Source organism: Coenobita brevimanus, chromosome 93 (assembly GCF_032717465.1).
Source record: "Coenobita brevimanus isolate Jiangsu-jjx chromosome 93, ASM3271746v2, whole genome shotgun sequence".
Lineage (NCBI taxonomy): Eukaryota > Metazoa > Arthropoda > Malacostraca > Decapoda > Coenobitidae > Coenobita > Coenobita brevimanus.
In genome coordinates, this window is record NC_137046.1 from 63,314,912 (window position 1) to 63,328,931 (window position 14,020).

The following is a 14,020-nucleotide window of genomic DNA, read 5'->3' on the forward strand; positions in this document are numbered from 1 at the left end:
TAGTTTTATTCAGGTTTGGGAAGACTTTAAAACTGGAGGGGTAACAGCCATCATCAACTCCTTCACTAAAAGAGGATTGTCCAAAGTGATAGCAAGAAAAAATTAAAGGACCTGTGATCGGATTCATGAGTTAACTTAAGGTAGTTTCAATCTCCTTTAATCACCATCTGGGAGAGTGAATGTGGAGGGTAATGAACCAAGAGGCAGATCTAAGAACACTCAGGATGAAGCTTTCAGGGTTAAGGGACTGAGCTGAGATGCTGCCAGAGATCGTATAGAATGGGTAGCTGTCACCAGATGAACAAGGCTGTTATATACCATGCATGTACAAAGCCTCTCAAACAAAACGGAACGAAACGAAGCGACACGACCATCATCATCGCCAACATTACCATCATCTAACCATAAATTTCTAACCAAATGGGCTGAGGTAGGATTCAGGAGCAACTTTATAGACGGCAAAAAAGAAAGAAAAGTATCAGACAGTAATTTTCACTAAAAAAATGGTGTGAGACAGGACAAAGAAAACGCTCGATAGTATAGTTAAGTCGATCCCACGATCATTTACGCATCATCCAGGACTACGAAATCCTGGTTCTGCCTCATAAGTAAAACCACATGTATACTCGGGACAAAACTTAGTATACTACTTCATCAATTGTAAATTACACCTAAAGCATGTACTGTACATCGTTTTCCTTCCCAAGCATCGTATCAGATAGAATCATCTATGAATACAGAAAATACCGGTCACTCTACTCTTAGAAATATTAGCCATCCCAGGAAAGCGTCAAGCAGAAGAGGTAAAATGTTAGGTGAACGTTCACCTAAACCTTTGGCAGTGGTTCTTGACTCTTGGCTCGAGACCTAAAATCTTGGAATAGGTCAGCATGGATTTCTAGTAACTCTTTTTCTTTTCCTGTGTAGTCCAGGGTCTTCACTGATCTAACTGTGGACTATCACAAGCAAGTGCTAGCCGACAGTCCCCCTCTCAGTTTTGCGTCCTGCCTTCCATATTCTCATTCCGCCCCGATTGCCAGAGAGTAGCCTTTCTTTTCATACCATTGTTGTGTGCTTCATATAACTATCACACAAAAATATTCGCTGTGACATCTGCTTTGCTACAACTGTTGGGAAAGTGTGGGTGACATGTAGACAGAACGGACGAGGTGAACATTCACAGTATCCCATGCCTTACTATCAGTTCAGTATAACCGTCTGGCGTCAATTGAATGTTAGAGTTGTTCCCGCCATGAGAGAATTAAAGATGACAGTACCGACACTCAGTTTCACTCTTAGCGGAAAAAAATCGTCTGGTGCTGTTGGAATAAAAGACTAGGGATGTCGCGGCCATTAGAGTGTTAACTGTGGTGAGCATTATGGATAGCAGCGCTTAACCCCGTCAGTCTGACGTCGTCTGTATCAGTTTTGTCTTGATACCTTCAGACGATTATATTCAGATTAGGGGAGATCTCTTTTGGGAATAGGACAAAATGAAGGCTTTATTTAACCCCCCCAGTTCGAAAAGTCATCCCTAAGCTTCATAAACTCTTCTGGAGTTAGCAGGAATAAATAAATAAAGGTGTCTCCGAACTGAAGAGGCTAAGGCAGAGTACAGTCAGCACCGAAAGTGTTCCCCTCCATGAATTTGCAAAAGCAGGCTCGTAAAATTTCAGCTTTCTATTGACTATGATCAACTGCTAAATAAAGTTAACAGTGTCGGTTCCTGCATACTTAACTGATTGTTTACTCGAAATCCATGGAGAAACAGGAGAGGCGACAGGACTTCTGATGACGACTGTACCGTGGAACAATCCTGAGAGGACATCGGGTGAGACCTTAAGCATAGACCGGAGGCTGACGAGACTAACCAGAGATGCTACTAAGGATCGAGCCAGCTTGGAGGGTAGCCATCAGGTCCATCAGGCGTCCAAGGCTTACGCAGGGTAGCATGGTCAAAAGCCCGCATTCTCATCAGTAAAGGAAGCTCCCTAACACCTTTTCCTAAGCGATTCACATTGTATATTACACCTTCTCGTCCTATTCTGTGTTATAAAAATCCTTGTAGCATCGTCATACTGTGCATGAATATCGTACAAAAGGATATTAACCACCCATATCCAAAAACAAATCGCTTAAGAAGAGTTGCTAGGGAGTCTCCGAGCATGAGTGTTCACTGTTCCCATGAACCCTCTCATGGTTGGAGCAACTTAAGTATTTTATTCTTATTATTGCCAGCTGTGATCGTAAGAGCCTGCATATTAAACGCTTCAATATTTCAGTTCATTCTTCCTATCTCTCAGTAATTTCAGTCGGCTTAGGACTTACCTATCACATACAAGAAATATATGACGGGTATATCTAACACCCCCAGTTACAATACCACTGTACAAAGATGAATATAATTATCGGGAGGCAGCACAGAATAAAAGACAGGCAACGTCCTTGGGCTGAAGAGACTTTAAAAAGCCACTGTTAATGAGTCTTAAGCATCTACCTGACACAGCCATCTGATAACAAAACGTGAGGCAAAAGACTTAGGTGAAAGGTCTGCGTGTTATTATTGTTTCCATTAACCCTCTCATGGTTGCCGAAACTCTAGTACAGTATCTCATCCCGGTCATGTCAGACGATTATTATTATTATTATTATTATTATTATTATTATTATTAGGAGGGACTTTTTTTATATAGCTGAGTTCAGTCTTAAGAATCTACGAATAAGAAAAATGTGAATGCCAACACCTTCATTCCGATGACAGAGGCTTTATTTTATTTTCTTATTCCAAGACAGTTTTATTCAGTGTAGGAGAGACTTTTCGTATTAGAGAGACTAGAGACTTTCTTACCCTCCCCCCTCACTACAAAGGGCTCTCTTCAAAGCTGAATACAATAACCTGGGGATACCAAAAACGCCGTATGTCTGAAAGTACGTCATCGAAAAAAAAAAAAGTTAATGAGACGAATCATCTGCATCTTTTTGACACGACCATCTGGTGGGGGGGGGAAGGGAAAGGAAGCAAACGATTAAAGGCTCTCATAGTGTTAATAAGGTCATCATAAACCCTTTCATGTTCGGCAAAACTTTGTATTATACTCCTGCTGATGCAAAAATTTGTTTTTTTCTTTCCTAACTGTAAGTGAGTCATAGGAACCTTTGAGTGTTAGCCCCTTCATTGCGATGGCTTATTCGTTTTTTTTTTTTTTTTTTTTTTTTTTGACTAACTAGGATAAGACTTCTCGAACTGGAGGGGTTACATATAGCCGTCACATACTGCATGACTACTAGAGGTTCATCCCTAGTTGAATTTAATTTCCATGAGGTGGTAATGAATAAAGAAAAATGACGCCAAGGTAATGAAGGAGTTAAAAGTGGCACTGCTAATGGGACAAGTCTATAGCATGTACCTGACGCAGCCATATGGCGGCAAAAACTGAAGCAGAAGACTAAGGTGAAGGGGAAGAGGAATCAAGGGCGTCTTTACCCCTGAGGCCAAGCCTGGAAAAGTGGTCTTGCTGAGGTCACGAGTATATAAAGACGAAGCTTCCCAGATCACCCCATCACTTACTGACCACAACCACCAACAGCATGAAATTTGTGAGTACTCTTGTTGTACTTCTTAGCTACCACTACTCTTATTACTGCTGTGGCTCCAGACTCATATTAACATGAGCCCAGGGAACTGCTGGCTGAAGTTATCCTTCTCCTGCAATCTGTTATCTTCCTTTTGGGGGACAGGGAGGGAAATGTGGAATGCATATATAGCTCTGTACATCCCTGTAAGGTTGTGTCGGTGTCTTCACTTGTGGGCGTTCCTTTCCGGCACTTATATTAAGCCAAGAATGCAACAATTAACAGGTAAATATATGTAGATCACTGACAGAAAATGACAACAGGTTCTACTGACGAATTTAAAAGAATCTCTAACTTAAGATAGTTTGACCACTTTGATCACAGAGATTAGCGTTTAGAATGAATGAGAGTAGGGAAAGGGATTAGCTGTTAGATAGAATGAGTGTAGGGAAGATGAGAAACCAGTTTGTAAGCAACAAGTATAGAGGCTTCATTAAAGTGATGTATCGTATGGGGCTTTGCTAGAGTGGAGCACCTTGCGTCTGAAAATCATTAGGGTTTGACTAACTGATCTGGTCGCTTCTAGAGGTATTCCTGTATCTAAAATGCGAGAGAGCTTGGAAACACATGGTGTGTCGTGTAAGAACATGGATACAAATTATATTCTGTTTCGAAGTCATCCATTATAAGATGCGGAGGGAGGGTGGCGGTGGTGTAATCGGAAGCACATTCAACTCAAAACCGACAAGTCCGAAGTTCGATTCCTGAATCAGCCATTTCGCTTCTAGGCAATGTTATCTTTACTCCACCTTCTTTGCACCTACTCTATATCTGCAGTAGGGACCTGGATAATATATACTGACATTTGCTGGTCTTATTCTAGGAGAAAAATAATGGTCTGAATAATTGTAGCGCAGTCGATTGGTACTGGATTGATACAGTTATCACTTGGAAAGGCTCTCTCTGGTATCTCTTCTTTAACGATTTTCTTCTGCGTTTGAAACGTAGCTATTCGTTTAGGAGTTACTTATACCAGCTACATCAACAGAAAAATGATATAAAAAGCTTACAAAAGAATACCAAGGTGTAGTATAGCAATATATCGTTAAGGGTGCGGGGAAAGAAAGAATCCTACTCATACGAGAACAAACTCTGAGTCTTGAACCTTCCACCTTTTTTTTTTTTTTTCATTTTTCTTATTCTTTTTTTTTTTTTTGTTATTACTTTTCGTTGTCGCGTTCTAACAGCGACGCTTTACAACAGATGGTCTTCGCTACCCTGGCCGCAGTCGCCATGGCTGCCCCTGATGGAGGCTTTCACTCAGGCAACGGTCACCACCACCAAACCTACACAGCCCCTGCCCCTGTCCCTGCCGCCTCAACAAGACAGAACCTCCTCGGCAACGGTTTGGAGCAGGTACAGATAGAGACAAACTTTCGTCTAAAAAATGGTGGTAAATATATATGACGCTCCTCTTCCACCTCCTCGGCGATTTCTCGTATGCTGCAGGGGCGCCTCGGTCAGTTTTATCAATGTTTATGCTGCATCACTTATTCATTCCCTTCTCCCAATGACATACTCACGCCAGCACTGGCAGACTGAACCATTCCCGTAACACATCATATATCTCCAGGTAATTTTCTACTGGAAAGCTATTTTTTCGGATTACCTTGTACTTCACTTCTTCTTTTCACCTTCCTCGTCTGGCTTTGTCTCATTTATGAATAGGTGCAACGGTATTAGCGAAGGCTGTTTATGTCGTAAAGTCTTCTGGAAGATCAGTATACTCTGTTTCAGTGACATTTAGGTCATGAAATCGTTCGATGTTGCAGTCTAGGATCGGTCCTTCCAGAAAGTAGACCACCCTAACCCCAAGACCACAAACTCTCCAGGTACCTATCCTGAGGGACGACCGAGTGCAAGAAGAGGACAGCTACAGCTACGACGTCGAAACCGGTGACGGGATCAGGTTGTCGCAATCTGGCTCTGCCACTGGTCCCAACGGAGCGGTAGTCAAGTCAGGGGAGTTCTCGTGAGTATACTGTACAGTTTATTGTCTTTTCACTTTAACTTGGTCAAAAATTGTCGTCTCTCCATCTTGAATGCGGAACTGAAACACGACATGAACACTAAAATAGTCATGTAGGAGTGCAGTAGAAAGTTCAAAGAGCTGCAGCATAGTCTTTATGTCATTAATCTTCGCGAAACAAACTGCAAAAGGTAAATACCTGTAATCTTGGCCAGCTCAGGGGGAAGAATTGTAATAACGTTAATCTAATCTTAATTTTGTTCACACGGCCTGCCAACCCTCTAGTCTATTTATCTATATACCAAGGCTGCTTCCCCCAATTCTAGCACTCAATTCAGCTAAAACTAGGTAATTATTTTCGTCTGAGAGCAATGATCAAGTTTGGAGAGTTCTTATGAGTACAAAGTACAATTTAGTAAAGTCTTGCTCTTTATACAATCTTACCTTTAATTACTCTTACGTAATCGGTCAACTCTTCATAGGACTACATGGGAAACAATGAAGAAGGCTCTCACATAATCGGTACAGCTCTAGTGCTCACTCAGCTAAAACTAGAGCATACGGTTCTGCTGAGAGTAAGTGTAGGAACCTAAGGGTGTTAATATTGTTACCATTCATAATTGTTAATATCCCACAGCTACACTGCCCCAGACGGCACGCCCATCTCACTTCAGTATGTTGCTGACGAGAACGGTTTCCAGCCTGAGGGAGACCACCTGCCCGTGGCTCCGGAGTTCCCTCACGAAATACCCCAGTTCGTGCTGGACCAGATCGCTAAGGCGGCCGAAGAGGACGCCTCCGCCGCCAGAGCTGAGGCTGCTAGTTTTAGAGCCGCAACGTCTGTTCCAGCGCCCTCCAGAGTTTACGGTCAACCACAGTAGAAGACATGCCCACCCAGCGCACCCCGACTGACGTAGTGCAAAAGCCCCGCTTATCTTAAGTTATTTATTATATGCACAAGCTTCACCCGCAACAGAACGCCACAGCGACTCTGCTGAAGTTCGGTTTTCTACCAATCTCCTGGTGCCCGAGTCCGGGTTCTAAACTCTTGCTATATTCGTTTCACACTGTCATGGCTAAATTGTCATCTCTCCATCTTGAATGCTGAGGTCTAACAACAGATCAACATATGCTGCTAATCACGAAGAAGTATTATGGAAAGGATGCCGAGCTATGGCATTGCTTATTCTGCCACTGAGTTATTTGAAATAAGCTGTAGATGGGAAAAAATCCGGGCCATGTTAAAGTGAAAGAACTTTGGCATATGTATACACCTTGCCAATTAATACTGATGACATATGCAAACTAGGGCCCGTATTTATCAGCAACGAAGGCTTAAAACCCCATTCTTAGCTATTTAGTTTCCACTTCACAACTTATCCTCTATTACGTAATTCATTTCTTTCTTTTGTTTGCATAGATTACATGCATAGCATACAAAATTATTTTTATTTGCGTTACATAAGAATAAACTGGTAAGGAAGAGATGCTGGTGAGCCTCCTTCATCGGTATGAATGCGGTCCTGTGACACACAAAAACAAAGTCAATTCAACACTTTCAACTCCACATACACCGGTCATTACACTATCTTCTAAGTCATACCTGGCCACCAAGGGAAAGGGTAAATTCTAACAATCACTCTCCCCTCAAGAGATATGTAACCCCATGTGACCTGAGCTCCGATGCTGCATGTAAAATGTCCAGCTGCTACACTTCTCTCATTATTCTCTTTCACTTAACAATGTGAATAAATGAAAGCATTTTGACAAATCCTGTTTCTATATTTCCTGATTCACTTTAACATATTCATAGATCACGAATGTCTAGAAGGAGGTATATATATTAATCTCTCTCTCTCTCTCTCTCTCTCTCTCTCATTGTGTTGCATGTGCCATGGATGTAAATGAAGATGTCCTGCCCTGCTCTACACAGGTCATGCTCTGTGACCTAGATAGTTGCAGGAAACGTACGATAACATTTAATAAACACTCCTCCTTGAATTGTCTGTTTCCTAACTTCGAGAGAGAGAGAGAGAGAGAGAGAGAGAGAGAGAGAGAGAGAGAGAGAGAGAGATTCATCCGCTGGATTTGGTGACAGAGAAACGGTTGGCCTACGAATTATGGTATCTTGATGTCCATGCAGATCCATATGTACAGCTGTGAAGCATTGTATCAGCTCACTCTCTAACTCAAACAATGACTGGACTAAAGTCATTAGCCAGAGTTTTTCACCAAACACTGTACGGTCAGGGACATAAGTGCACCTGATATACAACTTTCTTCACTTTTTCTTCTGGTAAATACATAGGATCACCTTATATATCACCATTTCTTCCTCTGACTTAGCATTGCTGGCCAATATCCCTACGCTGAGAGAGACGTGGAATGTTTCTCTAGACATTGACAATTTTCTTTTTATATGGTTCTTAACGTAAGAAGTGAAAGACATGCCCTTCATCTCTACCTATCGTTTAGGCTTTTGTTTGTAAAATTATAACAGAATAGGTTAATAATGACTGTGTTGCTGGTGCAGTCTATGATCACAGCTTCAAACTACCAGCAACATATCATTATTCGGCGTGAAATCGTAAATACGACTCCTTTCAACCATTGTTTGGATCAGACTAGTGCTCTACTTTATTTAATCATCCATTCATTTATTAATTTCCTCCTATATTTATTCATTTACTCATTTATGTTTTTATAGTGACATACCTTCTGGCTAACTAAGTTACCTGATTATAATTTATTACAAAGTTTCCGGAAGGGCGATAAATCCAGATGAATGCAGAATAATGACGATTTAAGTGACAGAAAATATGGTAGGTTTACCGTAAACTGACTTTAACATTAGACAGCACTAAAATATATTATCAAATAAAAGCCAAATACATTGTTCTAACTTGGTGGTTATGCATTCGTTTCACCTGACTCTTGAAACCCTGATACATAAATATTTCACAGCCAGAGTATCTATGTCCACTTTCGAGCCATATTCTCTGCTCACCCTCAAATCCAGAAGTTCCTAACTTCTCGGTGACGCCGACTCGAAACTGGGTTACCAAGCGACATCGAGTGAGTCAGCAAGGATATCCAGTGACTATCCTAACTTTCCTTTGTAGTCTAACAGTAACCACATGGAATGTCTACATGCGGCGCTGCACTGGGTACATGGGTTCAAATTTTTACATTAGGCTGTTAATTCATTCCTTGATATAGGCTGCCGATTACTGAATGAATTCTTCTTTTGTTCGAGAGGCATTTAGTTGTGTCTGAGAGCTGAAAATGGTTATCAGTCACATGATTCTTAAACCAACCTTGACCTGGCTGATAAGCCAAGTTTGAATTATACCAAGGTACCGTATCTGGAACAACGTAAATGAATGTGTGTGTGTGTGTGTGTGTGTGTGTGTGTGTGTGTGTGTGTGTGTGTGTGTGTGTGTGTGTGTGTGTGCCTGCGTGCGTGCGTGCGTGCGTGCGTGCGTGCGTGCGTGCGTGCGTGCGTGCGTGCGTGCGTGCGTGTGTGTGTGTGTGTGTGTGTGTGTGTGTGTGTGTGTGTGTGTGTGTGTGTGTGTGTGTTTTGTACAACTCAAAGCTTTTGAACTAAATTTGGAAGAAAGGTTAAGGGTCATCGCAATGAAGTGGTTGAAGAATCAGTGATTAACCCCTTCAAAAGTTCGATAAAGTTTTTTTTTAATCACGCCTCCATCACAAAGATTTGGCTTTGGAGAGAATTTTCGAACTGGAGGTGTAAGATAGAGCCATCGTTAACCTTCATCACAATAAAGCTTTCCTAAATTGAGTAAAAATTATCTGGTGGTAGCAAGAGTAGGCTAAGAGAGAGAAAAAAAATCATGGAATGAAAGGCTTGAAGATTCAAATATATCCACATGTGAAACTTCCCTCTTGAGTGCCATTGCTATCAGGTCAAGACTTACTACCCGACATATCTGCACATCTACATACAAAGGCTAATTACATGTGTGATCAGATTTTGTACTCTCTCATGGTAGTTTCTTATGTAGTTTTGTATTCCACCTAACGATTTTATTCAAGTTAATTGGTCACAGGAACCTGGGAGTGCAAACAGTGTATCCTCAAACCCTTCATGGTCGGGACAACTCTTGTAATACTTGTACCATTAACTCTCATGGTTAGGGTAACTCTGGTATTCCATTACAGGTAGTGCCTGACGAGTTTATGCAGTTAAGAATAGGTCATAGAAACCCATGCGTCTTAATAATTATGCATAAAAAGTCGGGATAAGTATACCGTATTCGTGAAGTGAAACCTCCCTGGAAATTTGAAAGACACTCCTATATGTATGCAGATGAAATGAAGGAATGAATGTGTGGCCATTTTCAAAGGGCATACTGCTGACAATCTTCCCACTTTCGTATTTTCTCCTCTCTTGTTTCTGTGTCGCACCTCACCCTACACATAACAAGGAATTAGGTCATGATGATGATGATGATGATGATGATGGTGATGATAAAAATATGATCAGTTTACGTTTCCAAGCGATCCTCGGGGGAAAAAAAAAAAAACGCATGTCCGGAACAGAAAACGTATGGTAACAGTATTAACACCTTCAAGCTCCTTTGATTTCAATTTCATCGCCTGACACTGGGCGAAAAAAGTACTAGAAAGGACGCGATCATGAGAAAGAAGGAAACACAATATGAAGTCTTCATGAAAATCTGGATGCTCCCTGGTGCAAGAAGGAAGTGTTAAAACAGCCATGCTCGTAGTATTTATTCTCAGCTAAAAATCATTAGGCGCTAGCTGAGGAGACAAAACAAGACACTGAAAAGGTTAATGGTAAGAATAAAAACACGCAGCTAAATAAGACCGTCTGGTGTTAGCTGGAGAAAAATTTGACGCAAAAAGCCAAGGGTTCAAAAATAAAATAAAAAATATACTGACAATAATTGTGAAAACGTAGATGAGTGTAGATGCATTCTGTACTGGGACATGAAAAGCAAGGCAGTCGGGTGAGGGAAAGGCAAAATTTTAACGCCTGCACCTGAATAATATCGTCTGACGTCAGCAGTAAACGATGCGCCCGTGGAAGGGGGAAAAAAAATCTCCCTGTCTATGTACCTGTCTTTATCCTGAGGTTATAATCATGGAAGGGATAGACACAGACGAAACGTTTCCATGTCATCCTGTCCTCAGCCATCTGGATCCCCTCTGCCCAACTCACATAAGTCTCACTGATATACGAATACCTCTCCAACCCATCCCTCACCTCATACCCGATCTCCTCCTACCCACCTCCTTTTCCATCGCATTCACATACATTCTCCCAGTCGAGCGCTCATTCCCTCTTTCCTATCCTTGTCTTTAGCTGCAAGAATAGTTTTGTTAGTTATAACCTTCCCTATATTAAACAGCCACGAAGGGGCCAACAGGTCTATTGTTGTTTGCTTCCTTTGTACTCCATTCTCTCCCTAAGGCCAAACCATCTCAAGGTATACTTCTAACACTTTCTAAAAAATGATCACCATGAAAATGCGGATGTGTGTGTGTATGCGTTCCGTGGCGAAGGAAGGAAAGGCGGTCAGGTGAAGGGAAGGCAACAGATGATGATGATGATGATGATGACCCTATTCTATTCCCCGCGCGAGGGTCACTACAGCGGAGAGGAGTCCACTATATAAGCTCCTCCTCCCCACACTGCCGCATCACTGCCCTCTCCTTCTGACCAACATGAAGATCGTAAGTTCTCACAATACTCGGAAAAGAAACTTTGTTTATACTGTATGGCAGGGGTGGTCGCGTGCTGGACAGGGACTCCTTCATGTGGTGGCACCGATATAACTAGGTAGCTCCGCTGCCCGATTGTACGCAAGTCCTTCATTTCCCTCCCTATCCGCGAAAGGAGGATGCTGGACTGTAGAAGGGCTACTTCGGCCTGCAGTCTAATGGTTCCACATTCATATATGACCAGGGTCAGAGTAAAGACGGAGAGTGTGTAAATCCAGGCTTTGTTATCCGGATGCGACTCTGTGGCTTTTTAAGTGTGGCTAGCGCAGACACCCCTCTAGTTCGTTCACCTCAGTTTAGCCTAGATTTTTGTCCTTCAAACATCTTATGTGACGTAGCTGAATGGCTGAAAAAAAAGTCAATGCTGAGGCTTTTAGTCCTTTCCATGGCACTTCTTCTTGACTAGGATCATATTCTAGTGATAATTCATCGCTGCAACTCAGCGTTCAAGATGAAGAGATGGTAATTATTTACCAAGTTAAAGACAAAAGGATAAAGTTAACGTCCCTATTGTCCACCTAACGTTCGTACATATTCTGAGCGAACTACTAACCAGCTGATATTTTTCATGAAGTATATAAAAAACTGGCAGCAGCATAATAATTTCTTGCAAAATCAATCATGCATTCTTTTATGTAACCTAAGAATTGCACTGATGACACATAATCAGGTATATTTTAGGCTCAGTATAAAAATATTATTTTTCTGTATCTGGTGGTGCTCGAATTTCCGAAAATTTCTGAATGTCGTTCTTAGGTCTTGAAAGTTTGGCACAGCAAAGTTGACAAGTTTCTAAGCCCTAATTCACGGAATCGAAACAACGGATAATTATTCCTATAGAAATAAAATAGGCATATATATGTAAGAACTGTTGTCTTAATTACACAGTATGCCCTGTATACATTACAGCCTTATAGTACTTTATCTTTCGAAAACACAGCATGCAAGGTTAATCCAAATTTAAATACAGGTATACTCGTCTTTCAAAATTGCTGAAGGCGTATGACAAATAATGGGAGATAAAGCGTCGTGGTCTGGTAGGGTAGAGTTTATACTAAAGACCGAAGAAAACTGCGTTCGATACATCCAAGGACTCCTGCCTGACTTCAGGGAAGGTATCTGTTCACAAAGTGCTACACGCTTCAACGCCCCACAGTAATAACGCCTTCTCGTCTCAGACAGAGGAGAGTATGACATATTATATCATCATGAATATTGTAACTGATCTTACAAGGCATGCCATTTCTGATACGTTGCAGGTTGTGCTTGCATCCCTGTGCATGGTGGCCGTGGGAGCTCCCCAGTACGGTTATCAGACTCCATCACAGCCCGTAAGACCTCCACCACAGCCCACCTACGGTATTCCCGCCTCAGCCTCCACTAGACAGAGTGCATTCGAGAGCGTTGAACAGGTTCCTATTCTGAGAGACGACAGAGTTCACGAGGGTGATGGATCATACACCATTGATGTGGAGACTGGCAACGGTATCATCCTGGCTGAGTCCGGTTCTCCTGGCGGCCCTGAGGGCTCTATTGTGACTGCCGGAGAAATCTCGTGAGTAGCCTACTGAAGTAAACTGTTATCTCAGGTACACTCAGAAGTAGCAATTTCAGCTCATCTCTTAACCACTATCCTTGGTGAGGGTTGACGCGTGCATCTCGCCCATTATATGATCTAACTTAAATTACGGTTGATATATAACATTTATTTTATGAATTTTCTCCTCCCTCAGGTACACTGCCCCAGACGGCACCCCCATCACACTTAAGTATGTGGCTGACGAGAACGGTTTCCAGCCTGAGGGAGACCATCTGCCCGTGGCTCCGGAGTTCCCACACGAAATTCCCCAGTTCGTGCTGGACCAGATCGCTAAGGCGGCCGAGGAGGACGCCGCCGCCGCCAGAGCTGGGGCTGCCAGCGTGAGGCAGGCTGCCTCCGTCCCTGCCCCCGCCCCCTCCCAATACTACGGTCCTCCCCAGTAGACATATGCGTGCACGAGTTTTGTATATCGCCGCCTCCTCTCCGCTGACCTTTGATAGCATTCCTAAGGCTATGGTACACCCCAGTAAATGACACACCAACCCAGCGTACCCCGACTGCTATCGCCCACAGCATATTTCACTTCCACCCCTTCCTACTATCTCTTCCACTCACAGTTCACCGATTTTATCCTATTTACTATTTCTTCCATCTACTGTAGCCTCCGTTCCACTCTTTTCACTATTTCTCTTCCCCACAGAAGACTTCTATCAAATCTTTCTTAATAGCTACTTTTCCCGTCCACAGTATGACTTATTTCCACCGCTTGTTACCATGTCTCATATTCACAGTAGACTCATCCTCACCTCTTCCCACTCCTATTCCCAGCCACCGAACAGTATACTCTACACCCACTCCCAGTTCTACTCCCGATCACAACAATATCTCTTTCCTTCCAAATACTATCACTCGGACTAGATTACCAGCTGCATACGACCCGGCCACGGAACGTTCAATATTCTTAATTATTATAAGTTGTGTGTATTTATGTCTGTGCGTAATTGCTTTGTAAATAAATGAAGGCACTGTCTAAACTGAGATTAAATTTACCTCCTACAACTAACTCCAAATCATCTTTCAGTAAAATATACATCGTTAAGAATGTGGAA

General features: G+C 42.3%; 1 protein-coding gene across 1 annotated transcript; it reads left to right on the plus strand.

Moving 5' to 3' along the window:
• The first annotated feature begins 3,588 nt into the window (after window positions 1-3,588).
• Window positions 3,589-13,354, plus strand: LOC145412480 (uncharacterized). The gene is made up of 6 exons (XM_080282360.1): window positions 3,589-3,597; window positions 4,837-4,894; window positions 5,458-5,605; window positions 6,240-6,479; window positions 12,528-12,926; window positions 13,105-13,354. The coding sequence occupies exons 1-6, from the start codon at window positions 3,589-3,591 to the stop codon at window positions 13,352-13,354; spliced, it is 1,104 nt and encodes a 367-aa protein (XP_080138486.1).
• The last annotated feature ends 666 nt before the right edge of the window (window positions 13,355-14,020 follow it).

Excerpts from the sequence above, each read along its gene's own strand:
- LOC145412480 (XM_080282360.1), top strand. Across the intron at positions 5,606-6,239 it reads GTCAAGTCAGGGGAGTTCTC|CTACACTGCCCCAGACGGCA; the intron begins GTGAGTATACTG and ends AATATCCCACAG. Across the intron at positions 6,480-12,527 it reads AGAGTTTACGGTCAACCACA|TAATAACGCCTTCTCGTCTC; the intron begins GTAGAAGACATG and ends AACGCCCCACAG.